The sequence below is a fragment of the Furipterus horrens genome, unplaced genomic scaffold (assembly GCF_987537825.1).
Source record: "Furipterus horrens unplaced genomic scaffold, mFurHor1.1.pri manual_scaffold_3, whole genome shotgun sequence".
NCBI classification, from domain to species: Eukaryota; Metazoa; Chordata; class Mammalia; order Chiroptera; family Furipteridae; genus Furipterus; species Furipterus horrens.
The window spans coordinates 202704412-202726416 of NW_028327173.1; the positions used below are offsets into that span (position 1 = coordinate 202704412).

Genomic DNA, 22005 nt, shown 5'->3' on the forward strand with positions numbered 1-22005 from the left:
AATGGGGAAATGGTGCAGGGACTAAGAAGCATAACTGGTTGGTACAAAATAGACAGGGGGAATTTAAGAATAATATAGGAAAGGGTGAAGACAAAGAAGTTACATGCACGACCCATGGACATGAACTAAGGGGGGGTGGGCAGAGGGGAGCAAAGGGGAAAAAACTGGGGACACTGTAACAGTATAATCAATAAAATATACTTAAAAAAAACAAAAAAATGAATATTATAAAGAAGAAATGTTCAGATTCAACAAGTATTTTCTTAATGTTTATTATTTTGCACACAAATCTACTTATCGAAGTTAATGCTTACTTTTTAGAAAAGTCACATACTTCTCAATAGAAATATTAAGTGTCTAATACCTATTTTTCAAAATGCAGTTTCTCATACATCTTATGCTACATCATCTAGTATATTGTTCTTCTTCAATTTTGTGAAAGATTATTTATTTATTAATGCATTATTCTGAAATGTTACAAGTTCTTCTGTCCTTGCTATAATAGCATGTGATTTAAAAGCATAATACTAATGTGTAGCTGTATGTGTGTACGTATAGATTTGGTGAACATAAACTTTATGAATTAAAAATAAGTACGTGAAATGTCTGTGGGATACAAATGAAGATGGCCAAAGGACAGTAAAGAATTTAACTGCTGTCTGGTCACAGGAAAATTCGCAATTACTATAAAACATAGCTTAACAGTCAACTAGAATACTTCACTTCCAGGCCATGCCATATGACTGAAGTTAATATACACAAGAATATGAAGAAAAAGATAACTTAAGGAACAATATATAGCACAGTAGAAGGAGTGCGTAAGAGTGTTTATAAGACTTATTTTCAAAAGCAAGTTCCCTCAGTGTTGGTTTGTAAATTATTATCTGACAGTTTAAAGACAATTGTGCTTTGAACCTAAATCTAGATAGACAAAGAAAAGAACCGCACTACTGACACGCAGCTCAGCTTTCCTTATTCTGAAGCGAAGACAGACCTTCATTTTCAACAGAAGTCATGCTCCAGTACTTTGGCAAGCAAAAACTTAGGTAACATAAATGATAAAAATTTAAACCCCTGCAGGAAGGCAACATTACCCTGGTATTTACTGATATATTTTAAATTATACCTTCCATGCAAGCAATAAAATAGTTTCTAATGGTCCAAAGTAATATTCCCTAGGACCAGATTCCATTTGCTATAATACAGCATTTTGTTCCTCCGAAGTCATAATGCCCTTTTTGCACTGCAATTCTATTGCCACCTCTACATTTAATTCTATTGTGAGAAAGTACTTTATCAACACCCTTTCCTTTTTCTATTTTACAGACTACATGCTGCTAATAGTACCAATCTGGTTTCCATTAATACTTAAATGTAGCAGCTTTGAATCGAATATCAGTTTGCCATAATTTATGCTTACAACTATAAACTTTCAGAGGGCTACTACCAACTTATTTTTCAAGAATAATCCTACTTTTTAAAAAATGTTAATTTTAACTCATAGTGAACTATCTAACTTCATTCTATGGACACTGGGGACCAGAGAAACTAAATTCATACTGTCTTTCCCCCTCCCATCTCCCCCATGGCAGTTTTAGCTATGCTTTCTCCACCACCAGCACACCCTGACACCAAGTCTGAGCTTTAGAAGAGAAAGGTCAGGGAACACTCCGGAGGGAACTACAGGCCCTGGAGCTCTACAGCAGAGTGCTACTCCCCTGCTGCCCCCCCTTTGCTTATTTCAGACCTGAATTGTGTAACCCATTCCCCTGAAACCAAGTTAACACGAATATTTCTTCCTTGGAGAAGCCCTGGAGCAGAAAGGAAATGGTGCACAGTGAACTTACTTGAGACAAGACACTGTCAGGGCAAGGCGAGTCAAAGCCCGCATGGAAGTCTGAAGGGAGTGTAAGCTGGTACTTAAGAGGCAACTGATGGAATAAAGGTCCAACTCCCTTCTGCCGCTGTCATTGAATAAATGTGTATCAAATCATCCCTTTGCGCACCTTAAACTTACACAATGTTACATGTCAACTATATCTCAATAAAGTTAAAGAAGAAAGAAGTTGGTCATTCAGTCTTCAAGGAAGAACTAGCACAGCCACTACATAATGGTGACAGGAAGGAAGTTATCAAAACTCAAGGGATTTCCTATGCTTCTTGTTGCTTCCATGCCTGGTGAATAATGCTGAATAGGCATCTGGAACAACCACAGTCCAACAAGGACAAGGTAATTGGAGACTCAGATCCCACAGAGTGGCTCTTTAGCATTCAAGTCGAGTAATGCCCTGGCTGGTTGTCCATCTTTCTTGGCCCAGCATGGCCACAGACGTCTGTGGGTCAGGGCACACTGAATGCCCATTCTGGTCCATTATGGTAATTTTACCCACCTTGCTCCTGATGGTAAGTACCGCCATCTGGCCTCTGTTATTCCAGAATCCTACCATTTCTATGAATACTAGGGAACCCAGTTCCATGGCAGTACCACCTAGCAACCCCATCCTGTTGCCCTTCACCAGTGCATTCAGTTATGACCTTAGGGAATGAGGTGTTTCTTTGAACCCCTCCAAGGAACATGGTCAAATGGTGTGTTCTCCAGTCTCACATAATAAATCCATTCTCAGTCTCTCTTCTCTGAAATTTTTGACCTCAATACTCTGCCAAAGCAATTCTTATATATTTACCTAATTTATTGTAAGCCATATTCACGTCAAAGCTTCATGAAACCATCTCAGCAGTATACTAGGACCAAGTTACTGAATGTTCTCTCCTGAGATATGAATAGTGCTCCCAGGTTAAATTCTCCCCTACTCGGCCTTAATATGTCATTCCTGATCCAATACCTTCAGCATCCACTCCCTCCCATGCTCCTCCTATTCCTAAGAGTACATATCTGATTCGGTCCTGGAATTAATTGCCTGAGTATTTCCTCCCACCAAGAACATCCCTGACTAAATTATGCTGAGACTGTGTCTAACTCTTGTTCCAGAAGTAAAAAGGGTATGTGGTGGGGCAGACTGAGGGAGGACAAGCATCATCAGGTTTGACACCCACCTCAATGGGATGTCACATGGTCTCCAAATAAGGGAAGGCTGTTCTCTCCTAATAAGGCATTGATGTTGCCTGTCCAGAGGATTCAGGAAAATTCAGGAGTCCAAGATTGTCAGGCTCATCCACCCAGATGTTCGCATCTGACATCTCAGGGTCCTACTCATTCCACACTAGGGCCCTGACTTTGGCCCTGTGCACCTATCAAGGATTATAAGAAAGGCAGAACCACTCTGAACAGTACAGAATAAGGTCTGACCTCGCACAGGTATGGGAGTTAGTTGAGCTGTCTATGTAAGACTGCTGCTTCTGCACCTAGGCCTGAGCCTGAAGACAGCAGGGCAAGCAGCTGGGAAGGTCGACATGAGGTAGGAAGAAGCAAAGATAAACTGGAATCCCAAAGACCAGCCAGAACCCATGAAGACAAATAAGAACTGCCTTTCACTACCTTCATTTCTCCAACTTCAGTGGTGTGGGGGACCCGCACAGAAGATGCACACACTGGCCCAGGATTCTAAGAAGCTGATGGAGGCAACCCAGAAGGCCTGGCTAAAGCGCCACGCCAACAACATGGCACAGCAGATCAGCAACAAGTGTGTGGGAACTGCGTGGCGCCTAGTACCGACCTTCACGTGGAAAACACATATGGCCGCTGCTTCACTTCTGCCTTCTAAATCTCACTCAAAATGTCTCGTGGCCAGCGCTAACCCAGAACCAAGAAGAGAGTTCTGGAAAGCACAATTTCAGTTTAGCTCAATTGACAGTACAAATCCACACAAGATATAAAGCTCTTCCACTTTTAAGATTAAATCTGGGTGCCCTGACCAGTGTGCCTCAGTTGGTTGGGCATCATCCCACAGGGCAAGTGGTCACTGGTTCAATTCCCGATCAGGGCACACGCCTGGGTTGCAGGCTGGACCCCAGATGGGGGCATGCGAGAGGCAACCAATTGATGTTTCTGTCACACATCGATGTTTATCACTCTCTCTTTCACCCTCCTTTCCCTTCTCTCTAAAAATAAATAAATGAAATCTTTAAAAAATAATTTTCAAAAAAAGACAAAATCTGGGCCTACTTTTAAAGCACCATCAGCCCTATAGTTGCAAGCAATCAGATCTTTTCAAATGCTGGCACGGAGTCTCTCTTTCCACAGCGTGCCCTGCACTGAAAACTGGTTGTTTAAGTCTGTCATTCTCTCGTTTAAAAGGTTTCTGAAGGTAAAAGAGGCCAGTCAGCTGCAGTCCTTATAATCACCATTGTCCCCCTACCACTCACGTCCCAGAGCTACCACAGAGCCCAGCTTCACCTTCCATTCACTGCTAGTCCCAGTCCCCATGTTCTGTCACACACACCGGGGCTATCACCCCACTGCCACCAGCAATGGTGCCCTTGTTGCAGTGTCACCAGTTGGTGATCCGCTCCGATAGCCCATAAAAGGTGTGCTTTCAAGAGGTACTTTTGGTAGGTCCTACCCATCCCACCTGGGACTCACGTGCCAGCAGTTTAGCTGGAAGGTAACCCCAGGGAGAAGGAGCGAGGAAGAGCTCAGGAGACTGAAACTGGAAGGAAGGAAAAGCCAACACAAGGAGGCATGATCGACTCAACTTAACCTGGACCTTTTGAAGGACACATAGAATGCCTCTCAGAAGTTTCTATTCCACTCTAGGATCAACACCGAGAAGCAGTTATTGTCGTCTCCCATCCTGCATTACTTGAGAGTTGCCCCGGTGGGTCGCTAACGCCGCGTTGCCGGGATATGCACTTGTACTTGCTGGGCCAGCTCCCTCCAGGGTCCTGAATCCTGGAGTAGGAGTCAAAGTCCTGGAGCAGAAAGTGAAAAGTGTGCGGCACACGTGCTTGAGATCAGATGCCATCCGTCTGAAGGCAGTGACGGCCCACGCTGAACTGTCACTGCCACAGCCGGACTGTGGAGTGAGGCAGATGGGAAGTGAGCTTGTGCCCCAGAGGTGTCACATACAACACCAATCACATAAGTGTGTCGGACAAATTAAGGGAGACATGCAAAATGCCTGGCAGCGTGCCTAACCCATGAAGCTCGATATACGGCAGCACTTCCCATTAGGTTAGACACTCAGCCAGGACTGTGCAGTGGTGATGGTGAACAGGAAACAGATAAAGAGGATATTTCAGCGTTATCCTTGGCAGAACTGAGAGAGCAGATTGGTGGGCAGGGAAATGGAAGGCGCAGGCAGGGTCCTGGCAGGATGGAGAATGGCAGTGACACTGAATAAGATACAGGAAGCTGGAGGAAAAAGCATTATTCAACATGAGAGGGTAAGTAAGGTACCATGGGGCTATCCAAATGTTTTATGTTCAGAAGACCGCTGAACATAACTGATAAAAATTCAAGAAAGAGAACTAAGTGAAAAGAGGCACTTGGATGGTAGTTGAAGCCATGACACTATTTGATTCTCCGGTTAACAGGAAAAGAAGGCGGACAACAGGCTGCCAACATGTGAGAGACAAGCAAAGGGACAAGGGCCAGTGAAAGAGGGAGATGGGGCAGTCAGCCACAGAGAACCAGGGGGAAGAGCAGTGTCCCTGGGTAAAGGGAGGACAGGACACACGCTTGAGAACCAGTTGCTCTTAAGAGGTCAAGTGAGATGAAACAGAGGCATGCCCACTGATTAGAGAAACAGGGAGATCATCAGTCACTTCAAAGAGAAAGTTTCGGTGGGTGGACAGAAATGCAAGTCTGACGTCACAGCACGCCAAGGACTGAATGGGAGGTAAATGGGTAGGAACAGTGGTATATAAACAGCTCTTTCAAAATCGGTGAAAAGGGAATCACAGCAAAAACTACAGGGCCACAGACCTTTTTTTTTTTTTTTTTTTTTAAACAAAACTCAACTGTGTTTGTGGTGAGAAGAGTGAGAATCAGGGGAAAGGGAGGAAAAAAAATAAAGTTCTCTGAGGAAGTGGAAGATTTCAAAAAGAAATGTAAGAGCACAATCTGACTCAAGATTAAAGATTTATTAATATGTTTAATTTGTTTTTAATATACAACTAGGGTATTTAGCATCTAATTTACTGGCACAACCTAATAAAGCTGTAAACTTTAAACTTAGAAAACTTTCTCTTTTCTTACTCAACATTACAAAAACACAAGCTTCTGGGACTAATTTAGTTTCAGTCAAAAGGTGACAATTGTATGCAGTGAGGAAAAAACCCTTTCTCTGCTATTTTAGCTTTTTTTCTTTTTGTCAGCAGTGTGGAGGGGGGATACATTATTTATAAAACAATTTACCAGATAAGCTCTAATTTAGGGGTTGCCCAGAATAGCTTGGGTAGTACATATATAACTCTGAAATCTAAAATCTTTAAACCCCGTCTGTAGGCTCCAATTAGCTCAATTCTAGAAAATAAGCTAAATAGCTAGCACATTAGGCGCCTTTGAACTGCCAGGTGGTGAGCTATTCTGAAGCTGTTTAGATTTGTGGTTGGGCCTCAAACCATGTCTCTGGACAGCATTCTGCTGGAGGCAGAACCAAGTTAAATTTAATATCTGTGTACTTTGAAACAATGCTGCCCACTTTTCTCTTCTTGCCAGGGTCACTCACCCCCAAGACTCACTGTACTTTTGGTGTACAAAACAGCAATGTTTACTTATCCAACTGATTTTGGGATTACATGATTAAGCCAATATGAAAACTGAGTCAATAAGAAAATAAATGCTTATAAAGCAGTAACAAACAGCCTTTTTCTCCAATATGTGTACCAAATAAATTTAACTCAGAAGAACTGAACTAAATATAAAACACTTCAAAAAGAAGAAGAACATTATGCTTACTAAGAATTTTGGCACGGTCTAGAGAACATGTTCAGGGAACTGACCTCTATGGAAAACACAGAAGCATTTCAATGGCTGTGCCTGAAGACCTTTCTGTAAGGTGGTCTACAACATTCTATAGTTTCACCTTGCAGTATGTAAATTTTGTATCAGCTTGTGTGTTTTTCTATAGCTAAGACTTCTTTTTAAAAAAGATTTTATTTATTTCTTGGTAGAGAGAGGGGAAGGGAGGGAGAAAGAGAGGGAGAGAGACATTGATGCGAGAGAGAAACATCAGTGGCCTCTCACATGCACCCCGACCAGGGATCAAAAACACAACCCAGGCATGTGCCCTGACCAGGAATCGAACCAGTGAACTTTCACTTTACAGGGCAACGCCCAACCAACTGACCACATTGGTCAGGGTCATAGCTAAGACTTTTAAAAGGTCAGAAAAACAATATTTTTAAGAAAAACAATAAAGGTATTTTTTCTTTTTAAATAAAGAAGTGCCTTTTCTTCACAATTCATAGAAAAGGGGGAAAAAATCCATAAGCTCAAAACTCCCATATCTTCCTGCCACCAAATGTACAAATGCACCTGTATCCTCTCCACCCTCCAACCTGCTATTACAGAAACAGTTGGCCTTCTCTTACCAGAGGCCAGTCACACACACACACACACACACACACACACACACACACCCATCCCCATGCCCTCTTCTCAGGGACTTGGTGCCAACCCCTCTTGTCGGCGTAGTTTCTCTTTCTCTGTCATGGATCCAGACTAGTGGTATTGCAGCATATTCGAGCAACACTTATCTTAAAACCATAACAAATGTCACCCCCACCCACATTCGTCTCTGGCTAAGTCTCTCTCTTCAATCCCCTCCAGAACCAAGTCTCTTCACTTGCATCCACTCTACAACCCACTCCAATCTGGCTTTTCCCACCAAATCTCCAGCAAAACAGCCCTTGACAAGGACATCAGCGGAACAATCAGATCTGAAAAACACCTCTTGAAGCGCCCTCTCTCCTTGGCTTCCATACCACCCCCATGTCCCTAGGCGTTCTCCTGGTTTTTCTTCTGGCTGTCCCTCCTTTGTGCTCTGTCTCAGCAATCCCTTAGCAGTTCTACCCATCCCCTAAATTCTGGGGTTTTTCAGGCCTCGGTTCTGAGTCCTCTCCCACTATCTGCATTCTGTAATCTCTCCTAAGGTGCTCTCTTCTACACCTGGGCTTCAAATGTCATCTTGGTGCCAGCAATGGTAAGATTTTTATCTGCAGCCCAGACATCTTGTCCAAATTCTAGTCCCCTATCCCACTGATGACATAAACACTGTGGTTCAGATGAGCCTTGGGGCCAGACTGCATGGGTGTCAAAATTAGTTCTTCTACTTACGTCCTGGGTAACCCCGAGCAAGTCAGTGCCCTAAGACTCAGTTTCCTCAGCTGTAAAATTGGAATAATAATAACAGTATTCACTTCATAAGCTTATTATGTGGGTTAAGTCAGTTGATGAAAGCACCCCCTATGCAGCACATAGTAAACTTTCATTGTCCATGATTATTATTGCCACGCATGTCCATTAAAATGTCAAAGGCATCTCAAACTTTGTATAAAACTGGATCCCCTCTTTTCTGCCCACCCCACATGCATTACCCCTGGTTTGCCATCTGTGAATTCTAAGGCACAATTCTAAGATGACCCCAATGACCCTTTGCATGACTTACCGCCCTTGAGTGAGTGAATGTAAGATACCACTCTTGTGATAAAGGGTTTTGCATATGTAATCAGATATAATTAAGGTCCCAAATCAGTTGACCTTATGAGAGAAAGATTATCTAGGTTGACCTGATCTAATCACAGAAGGCCTGGAGGCCAGAGAAGGAGATCTAGAAGTCAGAGAATCAAAGCATGAGAAGGATTTGAGAAGGACTTGACCCCCACTTGCTGGCCTGAAGATGGAGGAGCCAAAGGAGAGGAAACGCAAAGGGCCTGCAGGATCTGGCAGGGACCCCAGCGGACAGGCTGACACTGCAGGAACTAGTATGTGCCAGCTACAGGAATGAGTTTGGAAGTGGGTTTCTGCCCAGAGCCTCTAAGATGTGAACTCAGTCTGGCTGCCACCTTCATTTCAGCCATGCTGTGAGACTGTGAGCTAATAAATGGGTACTGTTATAAGCCACTAAATTCGTGAAAATTTGTTATGCAGCAATAGGAAGTTAATAGACCCTCTGAACAAATAGCACCTTCAAACATATATTTGTTCCAGCCAGAAAATCTCGTATCAATACAACACCAAATTATGTTGATTCTATCTTCTAAATTCATCTCAAATACATTCTCAAGTCTCAATCTGTAATTGTTAATCCACACCTGTATACCTCATCTGAACTTCTGCAATACCCTCCCAACTAGTCTACCTTAATTCAGTCTTCCCTCCCCTTCTCCTCACAGCAACGGGGGGGGGGGGGGTGTCATTTTTTTACAGTGCAAAACACATCGCTAAAACAGCCTTCAGGAGCTTGACACTGAGCACTCAGGAGAATGCCTGAACGTCTTATCATAACCCACAAAATCCGGCACAAATAGCCCTAGCTACCTTTTCAGTCCCATTTCCTGTGATTCTCATGCTTGGATACAATAACCAAGCCAACAGAGGCCTTTCTTCCAGTAACCTTGGGGTGCAAGCCATATCCTCAATAGGACCATCTGCACCGCTTCCTTTGGCAGAAATGCTTTATCCCCCCACTCAGGACCCCATAATAACAAGGACATTACCTGAACACTACTGCTTCACAGCAGCCTTCCCACACCCCTCACAGAATGCCAGGTCACCCCGTCAGACTCTCTCACAGAACCCTGTACTGCTTCACAGAGTTCATCATAATTGCCTTCATATAGCTACCGTATGATCATGATCATGTATTTAAGGTCTTTCTGTTAGGTATAGTTCAGTGAGGGTAGAAGCCATGTCTAACTTATCCCCTGCTAAAACCCAGCATGTGATACATTGTCTGAATTCAACAAATCTTTAATGAATTAAAAAAAAAAACCTGTGGCTGCCCAACTTATACATGGCAAAATTCAAAGTTTTGAGTTTGATATGTGCATGACCCCATTAGATTTGTCCTAATCTAGCCCTAATTATGGTGTTTCCTAACAAAACAGATGACCTTTATACCTAAAGGAAAAGCAGGGGCAGGTTCAGGGGGAAGGGTTCTTGCAAATCTACCTCTAAGATTTGGCATTCATGCCCTCTTAAGGCAGCAACAAATGTAAATATGAAGTGAAACATTATCCTTATTATGTATTTTAAATAGCTTTTCCTCTAAGAAACACATCTAGAACTCCCCTCCAGATTACGGATGTGGTTAGAGGGCAGAGTGCTTCAGCTGACTCAATTTTCCAGTTAATGATGGCATATTCCGCTCGTGTAGAAAACTGCCCGGGACAAGGACAGCCCTGTGTGCAGTCTCTGCTGTTCTGCCACTCGAATTCTTCTTTACTAACATGCCTCTATTTTACTGATGTCTCATGATGTATTGTTTAAAACCAAAAGTGCTATTAATTAGAGACCTCACTTTTTCCTCTTTTGGCGAAATATAAAAATAGCACAAATACTATATAATGGAGATTTTATTTAAGAAGCAAAAGACTAGATAGAAAATCAAGTGCCTTCCCCTTTTTTTCCATATTATTTATGGTATAAATATAGGAGTTTATATATGTGTATTGATTTAATTCTATATTTACCTAATCCCGACCTTGGTCCAGAAAAAATTTAAGGTAAATTTCTTGATGAACTAAAGCATAACAAAAGAACAAAGAAAGAAAGTATAGACATATCAAAATGGCACCAGGAAGAGGCTCAAGATGCATTTCAGACCACAGCTTCATGTGGTGTGGACCTGAGATTTGAAGCTTTTTGGCCACCAACTTGATAGAAGGGTTCTGCTCAGGTACCCATGTCAAGGGACCCCGATGAAAAACAAAACAGCTGGTCCAAAGCGGCTCAGCTCGGCTTGGTACCAAGATCAGAAAGGAATGTCTGCTTGGATCCTGTTTCCCCTGAGCACAACACTTGCTACCATTTTCTACTAAAAGAGTGGTTTAAATAGCTGACTGCCTTACACTGTTGTCAAACTCAGTTACCCGGGCCTGGGGTAAAGTGATCTCTTGGCTCATCCAATCTTAGGCACGATGTACTAGTTTCCTACTGCTGCTGCAAAAGTAACAAACTTCATGGTTTAAATTTGTTCTTACAGTTCTGGGGATCAGAAGGCTGAAACTGGGTTTTCTGGAGCTAAAATCAAGGGGGCAGCAAGCTGTGTTCCTTTCGGACACTCCAGGGGAATACCTGTTCCTCAGCTTGTAGAGGCTGCTCCTATTTCTTGGCTCACAGCCTCCCCAGCAACGGCAACATCCCAATCTTCGTTCTCATCACATGTACCTCTTTCTCTCCCTCTGCTTCCCTCTTCACAGCACCCTCTCTGACTTGGACCCTCCTACCCCCCTCTTACCAGCACCCTGTGTTTACATCGGGCAAGCGTGGATATTCCGGGATACACTTCCCATCTTAAAATCCTTAACTTAGTCACCCCTGCGAGGACTCCCTGCAATGTAAAGAAATAGTGACAGTCTCAGGGTTTGGACGCCGACACTGGAGGGGGATGCAGGTGTCTTGATTCAGCCTACCACCTGAGACTTCGTCCCTGACCTGTTTGCAGCGACCTCAACTGGAAGAATGGTGTCAGAAAAAAGCACCAGAAGAGTAAAGCCACAAATGGAGAACTTAATCAAAACTTTTTTTAATCGAGAGTTAATCACAGAATTCCTTTAAGTGTACGCTCACCTTCTACATTCCAAATAATGTAACACTCCACAAGAACACTATTTACACACTTTCTGTCGGGAGCACACTGCTTACATAAAAAGCAGCACACCTACACGAAAACTTGTGTGAAATAAAAAATGACTGCAACACCAAGTACTGGACTAAAAACCAGGACTTGTGCCTCCTTGTTCTCCCTGCAGTTCATAGGAGAGGATGCCTCCCGAACTTTTTTCTAAGTGAGAAAGCTACGTCCCTTACAACGTTAGAAATATATAAAGTCCAGAGAATCTGCATGATTTTCAGACGAATAGCTATACCTGAACGCAGAGGGGAATTGCTGGAGACAAATATAATGAGGGCAGGAGTCTATTTTAGACCCTGTTCATCTTCCTCGACATGGAATAGGTAGCAGGAGTGCTCCCACCTTTGAGGCGCGCGAGCAGCGGTTTTCGGCTGGCGAGCCACAGCAGGCACACTGGGACCGCAGGGAGTTTTAAAGCAGGCAATCCAGTGCCCGACTGTTTAGCCAGGGGTACTGACCTCCTTTCCTCTTAGGCTGTCACATTAAAAACATGTCAACAGCAAACACCACGACAGCCGTCCAGTATGAACGAATCAACATGATGCCTGTTTTTTTTTTTTTTGGTCATATTGGCAAAAAATACATTTTTTGGTGTGCTGCAGGATTTTAGTAATTACTTTATGTGTGCCATGAGATGAAAAAGGTTGAAAAATCACCGGCATAGAGAGGTCTGCAAATCATTACGGGAGCTCAGAGGCGATAGCTGTGACAACCCCTCCCCCACTGCATTCTGGGATTGACATCTCTCAGCAGTGTATTTAACTGTGAGGCTTCAGTCAACACGGGATATTATTATTTTAGATATTCCCTAGAGGAATTTTTACCAAGGAATTTTCATGTCTCCAGGAAGCTGAGGTTTCCTATCCTTCCTTGCTTTGGAGTAAAAGTGAATGTAGAGCTGAAGGTCTGAGGCAACAGGAAACCCGCCACCTGAGAAGGTTTTCCCCTCTGCACAACAAATACAAAATACTTGACTCTCCCTTGCCTTAAAGGCTGAGATACCAACTTCTTTGCCCAAATCATTTTCTTAATCTCTAAAGCTTGTGGTAAGAAGTTAAGGGATTTTTTTTTTAAGGTCTAGGCTCTAGGAATTAGGCTAGTATACTATCAATAACCTATTTACATTTTTAACCTTCTTAACGTATCCTATAAAACTAAAGATAGAGCACAAGTTCTGCCTACTCTTCTCAAGGCAAGGGAAGTGTGAAGAAATGGAAAAGTACTATAAAAATATGCACGCAGGGACACAAATACATATTTATGCCTGTACAATAAAAAGGAGATTCGTGTTCTCACAGATAACTATCACTGAAATCTTTCAAAGTGTCTTACACTAGGTATTACATTCCTAAAGAGCTAATTATAAATTAAATTGTTACAAATGGAATCATATTCAAAACATATCAGGGAACTGTTTTCAATGAAATTCAATCATAAATCCTTTGGTAAAATAGAATTATCTTTTAAAATAAATCACTACTCCTGACTTATCTACACCAAGATTTCCACAGCAATTGTACAGGACACCAGCTTAATGCTGGTAAGTGGTTGGGATGTAACTTAAATCTAACACCTTTACTTTATGAATTACAACACCTGGGCTCAGAAAGGTGAAATGACCTATCCCAGGTCATATAGCAAGTTAGGGGTAGAGCTAGAAATACAGTCCACCTCCCCTGACCTCTGTTAGTCTTTACTTAGAAGACCTTACATATGGGTGCCAGCAACCAAACAGGTAAGATCTTTAATTGGTAGCAAAAATCAATACAACATATTCTGGAAAAATATGCTGGAGACATCATTAAAAAAAACTATAAACAAATACATCTTATGAATATAAACACAAAAATTCTCAACAAATACTAGCAAACTAAATCCAGCATGGTATACAAAAAGAATTATGTACCATGACCAAGTGTAACTCATCCCAATAATGCAAGGTTGGCTTAACACTCAAAAAGTTAATACACCATATCAATGAAACAAAAAACAAAACCGCATAATATTCTATAGATGCAGAAAAAGCATTTGACAGAATCCAATGCCTTTTCATGATAAAAATACACAAACTAGGGAAAGAAGGGAACTTCCTCAACCTGATACAGAGCACCTATGAAAAACCCATGTTTAATGGTGAAAGACTAAGCTTTGCCCCTAAGATCAGAAACAAGACAAGCATGTCTCCTCTTACCATTCTCTTGAACAGTATACTTAAGGTTCTAGCCAGAGCAGTTAAGCAAGAAAATTAAGTGAAAGGCATGCAGATTGAAAAGAGAGAAGTAGAACTACCTCTATTTTCAGATGATATAATCTTGCAAATAGAAAACACTAAAACAGCCACTAAAAAATAGAACTAATAAACTAGTTCAGCAAGGGTGCAAGATACAAAATCAATATATAAAATAAACTGTTTTTATATATTTGCAATGAAGAATCCAAAAATTAAATTTAAAAAAAATCCTTTTACAATAGCATCAAAGCAAAATAAAATACTTAGGAATAAATTTAATAAAAGAAATGCAAACTTATACTCTGAAAACTACAAAAATCTCAAAAGTATCATGAGATACACTTTACACTCACAGGATGTTGAAAGCAATGGAAGAGCTTAATAAACAGAAAAATATTCCATGATCATGGATTAGAAGACTAAATATGCTAAGTTGGCAACACTCTCAAAATTGATCCCTACCAGGGTCCCAGCTGGCTTCTTTGCAGAAATTAAGAAGCTGATCCTAAAATGTATGTGGAAATTTAAGGGAACCAGAATAGCCAAAAGAATCTTGAAAAAGACGAACCAAGTTAGAAGACTCACCTTTCCCAATTCCAAAACTTACTAAAAAGTTATAGTAGTCAAGACAGTCTAGTACTGAGATAGAATAGACATAAATATCAGTGGAATCAAATTGTGGGTCCAGCAATAAATCCATACATCCCCAGTCAATTGATTTTGACAAGGATGCCAAGACAATAAAATGGAAAAAGAACAGTCTTTTGAAAAATGGATCAAAACCTAAATGTAACGGCTAAATCCACTGACTCTAAAAAGACAGCAAAAGGCGGCACTCAATCCACTGAGCCATGCAAGCCAGGGCTGATTTCTTAGGTACAACATCAAAAGCACAAGAAACAAAATTAAAAATATTGGGTTGGCCAAAAAGTTCATTTGGTTTTTTTCCATAAGATGGCTCCAGTAGTGTTTAGTTGTCTTTAACTTCATTCGAAACAATGCCATCAGATTTTAAAAAGGAAGGGCTAATGTATGCTACAGCATGGACGACTCTTGTTCAGTGAAAGAAGCCATCCACAAAAGACCACATATTGTAAAATTCCATTATATTATATTGTCCTCAGGCAAATATATAGGGAAAGTATAATTAGCAGTTGCGTAGGGCTGAGGATGGGTGGTGGGAACGTGGAGTAACTGATATAAATGGGTAAGACATTTCTTTCTACAGTGATGGAAATGTTCTAAAATCGGATTGTGGTGATGGTTGTATAACTCTTCAACTACACTAAAATTCATTGAATTGGACACTTAAAACAAGTAGATTTTATGTTATGTAAATTTTATGTCAAAAAAAGCTGTTTAACATAAAAGACATGGTGGTTTCCACCATGCTCTCTCCTTGATCACCTGTTCTGGGGAAGCCAGCTGTTACATCATGTCATTTGAGGAGTCATATGGGGAGGTCCACGTGGCAGGGGATAAAAGCATCCTGCCAATCACACATGAGTGAGCTGTCTTAGAAGGGGAACCTCCAGCCCCTTCACATGCCTTCAGGTGACTTCAGTCCTGGCAAACATCCAGACTACAACCTCGTGAGAGACCCTGAGTCAGAACTATCAATTTAAGCAACTCCTAAGGTCCTGACCTGCACAAATCATGTTGCTGTATAAGCCACTAAATTTTCGGGTAACTTGTTACACAGCAATAGATAACTAATACCCGCTTCCTTGACCCTCTCCTCAGTGTTAGGCTCTCTCTACTACTGATAGACACCAATGTTTTTCCAGCAACCCTTCCTCTTCTAAGAGTTTAGTTTCACTCCCACCCATATGTTTATTGTAGTAGCTGTCATGTGAGTAGAACAGGATCCCATTCCCTGGCTTTAGTTGAATGATCCCAAAGCGGGCACCTGACAAGAGCCAGGCCGATAAAGCCCATTCCTGAGATGTTTACTATCTGAAGCTAAGTAAAAGGCAGCGTCTCTCCAGTATCTGAAGCTGTAAGATGTAAAACTTGGGGTCTGTCAGCAGCCACGTGGGAATAACTGGTCAGCAGAGGAGAGTAAAGTCATCACAAAGAGACAAAGATTCAAGATGGGGGGAGCATGTAAGTTTCTGGTTCCAGTGGGAACCCTGTCCTTCCAGTGGGAAGACCACATCTGTCTGACAATCCCAGGGTCCAAAACAGCCCTCAATGATTAAGAGGTAATGAAATACTTACTGAATAAATGATTGGGTAGATAACCAAGTATCCCTCCAATAATGCCCCCTGCTTTTTGTTGCTATTGTGCAACAGAGTTAGATTTGATTATTTGAAACCTAAGAGTCCTAACCTCCTCTTTGCTACTTTTATACTCTCTATTATCCTTTATTATTGTACTTATGATAATGTATCCTAATTGCTGATTTGCATGGCCTCCTTCCCTAATATGGGAAGACAAAACATTTTCTTAGTCATTTTTGGTATTACCAGCACCATCTAGTCTAGAAAACAAAGTGCTCAAGAAATGCATGTTTAACTGGTCTAATCAATCCTTTATTTTTCATTCTTCAGCTTTTATAGTCACTGACATCAACTTATCAACCACCTAATATATCCAAAGTACTAGGGAATACAATAAATTGTTAGAATACAATAAATATGTACAGAAAAAGATGATAGCCTGACAATGTGGCATAGCCTGAGTACCAAATGAGTGATCTGTTTCCTAAGTTACACTAAATTAATTCATATACTTTAAGAAAACATAACTGTTATGGAGTGATTTTCAGATTTACACTTAACCAACATCTCCTGAATGCTTAATGTGCCAAGCAACCTTCTTAGCACTTTTCCAACAAGGTCTTACTCAATTTCCACATTCTGTAGATGAGAGAAGCGAGTCTGAAAGAGTGAAATGACTTGCCCAAGGCCACACAGCTAGTGAGTGGTCCAGCGGAGATTCAGAACACAGTCTTCCAGTTCCATGTGCAGTTACGCCGTGCTACTTTAGTGCACACAATCCCAGTGTCCTTACATGTGACTTTTACTGCCTTTTCATTCATCCTGCGGCATACAATACAGTGCTGGGGCACAAATGGGCAATCACCAGCTGCTGACTTGATAGGGTCATTTACTTGTCCACATTTTGAGAAGCAAGGGACCACTGTCAGATCAGATTACTTTGGTGCCTATTATAGCATCATGTGCCCGACAGGAGCACAAGTTGGCTGAAGATGAGTGAATTTTTCAAGTTACATTTTAACAGTGTTTTTGACCACTATGTCCGGTCAGTTGTTCCGCTGTTCAGCAATAAATCAAAATGACTGTTCATTTCCTCTGACAGTTAGCAGTACTAATGAATTCAGTATAATCTCACCACCCATCAGAAAAGAATTCTGAAATGCAAACTTGAAGCTGATGATTCACACAGTAGAGAAAGGGAAATAAAGCAGTACTCATTGTTTTCTACAAAACTAGCATTGTTTGCAAAACCCAGGAACCGAGCAGTTGGTTGACTACTAATAAGAAGGAGGTTGCTCTTTGGTCATTTAGCAAAAAGCTGCTTGGTCAATGGCTGAGGAGCATATGACTTCAAGTAGCTTTTGCCATACAGAACAATCCTACATACAAAAATCAGTAAATCGTTATGTAAGGTAAGAGAAAGAAATTCAAAATCTCCACACCAGAAAGCACCTGATTCTGAGCCTGGCACAGATCTGATATTAATACTGAATAAATGCTTGCTAAATAAAGAATTTAATGGCCCTTTGAAAACATGAGTGATCTATTAAACCAAGAGAGAGATATCAAACCAACTAAGCCTACACAGGTTATGTTAGGAAATCAAAAAGATAATGGAGTAACTGGCTCAAGATACATAAATTCACGACCAAAAAAACAAAAAAAACAAAAAACAACAACAACAACAACGTTTAAAAATGTTGAAATAAGTAAGCATGCCTTTGACACCCTCTTAAATCAAGTCCCCACTCTGGCACTCAGTGGGATGCTAACTGGCAATCAAATTAGAAATAACGAAAACGGAAAGAACCGTGACAAATCTAACTTTAAAATCTGTTCAAAACAGTAACCAAGTTTACTAGGCACACACCTGAGACCTGCTATATAAACTGTGTCTACACAATAAAAGAATATCCCAATACGCCAACGAAGTTGAATCAAAAGCCTTTATATACGTTCACAAGCACATTTAATAGTAATAATGAACTTATTAAGGTAGTATCTGTTCAGAAATGTAAAAGAAGCTCTCATACGAGACTGGGCTCCACAAATATAAATCTAAATTTAATGATTAGTCCAAACAAGCATTTTCTAAAATGAACAACCCGGACGCACACAGCAAATAAAGTAATTTAAGGACGGAGCTTGGGACAGCTCTAATGATCTCAGACATTAGAACGGAAACGCTTAAGCCGGCTAGAGAGAGTCTCTTTTACCTCGAGCTTTAAATGCACAGAACCTTCATTTCAAGAGACGTTTGAAAGAAATTCAAGGCCAAGTGTAGTATTTCATGATAATCGAACATAAAAGCACTTGGTCCCTGGAGCCCGCGATCCCTCTATCTCACCGGAGACTGCACTCAGGAAAAGCCCAGGGGACAGGCACCCTGTTATCTCGTCCAGGACCCCAGCAGCTGAGAGAATAATTCCACAAAGCCCCACCAGGACCACCTCTAAGGAGACAGGGGGGTGGAGAAGCGAGTCGCGCTCCACAACAAAGCATCTTTTCACCCCGCACTGAGAAAGGCGCACCGTTTACCCCAAACAGGATACAGTGACAGATGTATCACCTGTGCGGGGAAGGGCCCGCACACCTCCTCGCAGGCGAGTGCCAACAAGCAACTGTCTGCGGCCCCGCGGGCCCCAAACCTGGCGCCAGCGCTCATTCCCTGGCTCTGGAAAACTTTCGGCCCGCTCCCTCTGGGCGCGCCCCCAACTCCGGGGACCCCCCCTGGCTCCCGCCCCGCCCGCGAGGCCCCGCCCTGGGCCCGCCCGCCCGCCCGCGCCCACTGGCCAGCCCCGCGCCCCCGGCCCGCACGGGCACCCGCATGCCCTCGGGGGCGCGCCCCTGCGCCGGGCCCGGCCAGCAGAGGGCGGGGCCGCTCACCCGTCCGTAGCTCGTGCTTGACAGTGAGGAGCTGCTCTCCAGTGGTGCCGCTGTCCCCGCTGGGCACCGCAGCTCCGCCGCTGCCGCTCTCTTCCTCCATCTTCTCCCTTTCCGATCCCGCGGGGTTCCACGAGGGGACCCAGGAGGCAGTGGACGCCCGGCGCCTCACAGCTCCCGCTGCAGCCCTAACAGCCGGGGTGCGGCGGCTCCAAAACTCGCACGCAGAGAAGAGTCTCTTTCCCGCTCTGGCTGCACTGCTCGCTTCTCCGCCTCCTCCCCCTACAACAGGCACCGCTAGTACCACGCAACCAAACTGCCCCTTGCTCCACCGCCTCCTCCCTCAAGCCGCTCCGCCCACAACCAGCAAGGTACCGGAGCCATTGGAGCTGCCAGCGCTTATTGGGCACAAGGCGCGCGCATCTATCAGTGCCTGCTCCCATTTGGCAATCCGCTCTGACGCTTCAAGAGCTGCCCCGCCCCGCTCCTCGAATTGTTGTTGCTTGGCGGGGAGGCAAGAGAGGGAGGAGAGAGACTCCTCCGATTGGTGAGACCCGAGGTTCTGCCCCACCTACTTTCCTTGGTGCGCAAGCGCAAGCGCAGTCTGGACCCAGCCTTCCCAGACCGCCCCAGAATGGTCACGCCCCTTGGCCCCCCCCACCCTCCCCACTTCAATCTGTTAGTAAACAGTGTCTAGTAGTCAGGAGGTACTCGGGGTCTGTGATTGGCTATTGCTGAAAGAGGCGGGAGGGCTGATTGGAACGTTTGGTCCGCCAATCACAGTGGGCAAAAGAGGGGCCTGGAGGGAAATGATTATCCCGCACATGTTTTCAGGACAAACCTGACAGTCTTAGGTAGCCACACACAGTTGCGTCATCAGTAGGAAGACAACGTGTGTCAAAAAGGTGTTACTCGCACTAATGAGCCCTAAGCAAGTTAAGTTTGTGCTCAAATACAGGTAGTTCTTAGCAAAGATTCACAATCCCAACTTTCGATGAGAACTTTTGCAAAGGATAAACATTTCCATTTTGCATAAGACACATCCTAGACATCAAAAGGATAAAGAGGTTAATCAAATAAAATGCAACCCCAGCCCCTAAACAGCTTTCAGTAGAACATGAGAAAAACAGACATTCTGTGTATATCGTCGTCGTCGGCGTCGGCAGCCGTCCGTCTCGAGAGACGATGGTGTAGCTTCTTAAGAGTCTATCTGCACCGCCGAGAATGGCTGTGCAGTCCGACTCGGGAGTGACACGGTATCTGTCTCCTCCCGTGTTGAATCGACATCTTGTGATGACGCTGAAGCTACAGAGCCTGGGCAGGGTAATATGGAGGGTCTGCTGTTGCCCATGCAGCAGACCCCCCCTCTCTTCGCAGCTGAAGGGTCCAAGGGAAAGACAGAGTCGATACAGCTTGGCTTCAGGTGCGCCGCAGGAGTTGCCGGTGTTGACTACAACGTCAAACCGCCTTAGGGACTCCGGCTCCGGATCTTCTGTCGGGGTTTACTCCCTTAGCCTTTCCCCTGAAGAGGTATGCCGCAAGGCAGCGGAGGTTTTTTGGAGTCAGAGTTTTCCTTCTCTGATGTACCCTGACTGGAAGATCGAACCAGCGACACTTAGCTCGCAGGCCGACGCTCAATCCACTGAGCTAAACCAGCCAGGGCAATCTGTGTATATACACAGGAAACAATAAAGCGGAATTCAAAATAAAAGTCATACAAACTTAGAGAATCGCACAAATGGCGATAATTATTCTCAGTTGAGGAGCCTGGGAAGGCTTTTAGGGCAAGGAGGCATTTGAGTAACCAATTTCAAAGCTGGGTAAGATGGAAATACCAACATTCATTTCATACAGAGCTGGTAACTGGAAGCATAGACCTGGAGGTAAAGAAGGCAAGGGCGGGCTAAGTGATAGATAAGGCTGATTGAGTGTGATGTAAGAGACACCGCTGAAAAGGCAAGGTGTGGTAAAATAATGGAAAACCTTGACCGCCATGCTAAGCAGTACCGGTTTTACTTAGTGCAGGATGGGGAGCCTCGAACAGTAGTTACAACGTCAAAGCTGTTCTCTTGGAAACTGATGAGGATGGACTGAAGGGAGGAGGAGGAGAAAGATAGCAGGGTGAAAATACTGTTGCAAGGATAGAATTTATGGGGGCCTGATTTCTGGCAGTGGACATGAGAATGGAAAAAGGAGAGGATTAAAGGTGGACACTTGAACATAAAACACACAGAAGCGAACTTTTAAATCAAGTGTGGATTGGATCAAAAGTCAGCAAAATTATTCTGGAAAGGACCAAATAGTAAATATTTTGGGCTTTGCTAACCATGTGATCTCTTTCACAACTACTCAGCTCTGCTATTGAAAGCAGCCATAAGCAGTTAAGCCAACTAATGGATATGGCTATGTTCCAAGAAAAGTTTATGGACATTGAAATTACATTTCATATCATTTTTATGTGTCAAAATATATTCTTATTCTTTTTAACTCTTTGAAGATATAAATACCATTCTTAGCTCTCAGGCCATTAAAAAAGAAAAACAGACAGTAAACCAGATTTGGCCTGCGGGCCATAGTTTGCGGACTTCTGGTTTACATTGCCATGGAAGCTAAAGCAGAGAAGCCTTGGCAGCCCCTTCAGGTTGCCCTAAGCTCCTTGGGCTTGCCTACCTGGGACATTTATCCCACTAAACCAGCAATTTTCAACTTTTTCATCTCACGGCACACATAAACTAATTACTAGAATTCTGCAGCACACCAAAAAATACATTTTTTGCTGATCTGACCAAAAAAAAAAAAATAGGTATAATTTTGATTCATTCACACTGGACAGCTATTGTGTTGGCTGCTGTCATTTTTATTTGACAATCTAAGGGAAAAGTATTAGTGCCCCTGACTAAACAGTGAGGT

General features: G+C 43.0%; 1 protein-coding gene across 1 annotated transcript in view; it reads right to left on the bottom strand.

Moving 5' to 3' along the window:
- The window catches only part of RPS6KA5 (ribosomal protein S6 kinase A5), a 126655-nt gene extending 107237 nt beyond the window's left edge, over window positions 1-19418 (bottom strand). The window contains exon 1 of the mRNA XM_090271297.1: window positions 19099-19418. Coding sequence (XP_090127423.1) covers window positions 19099-19198 — 100 coding nt within the window. The 5' untranslated portion in view covers window positions 19199-19418. The remainder of the gene's footprint in view (window positions 1-19098) is intronic.
- Window positions 19419-22005: the final 2587 nt, after the last annotated feature.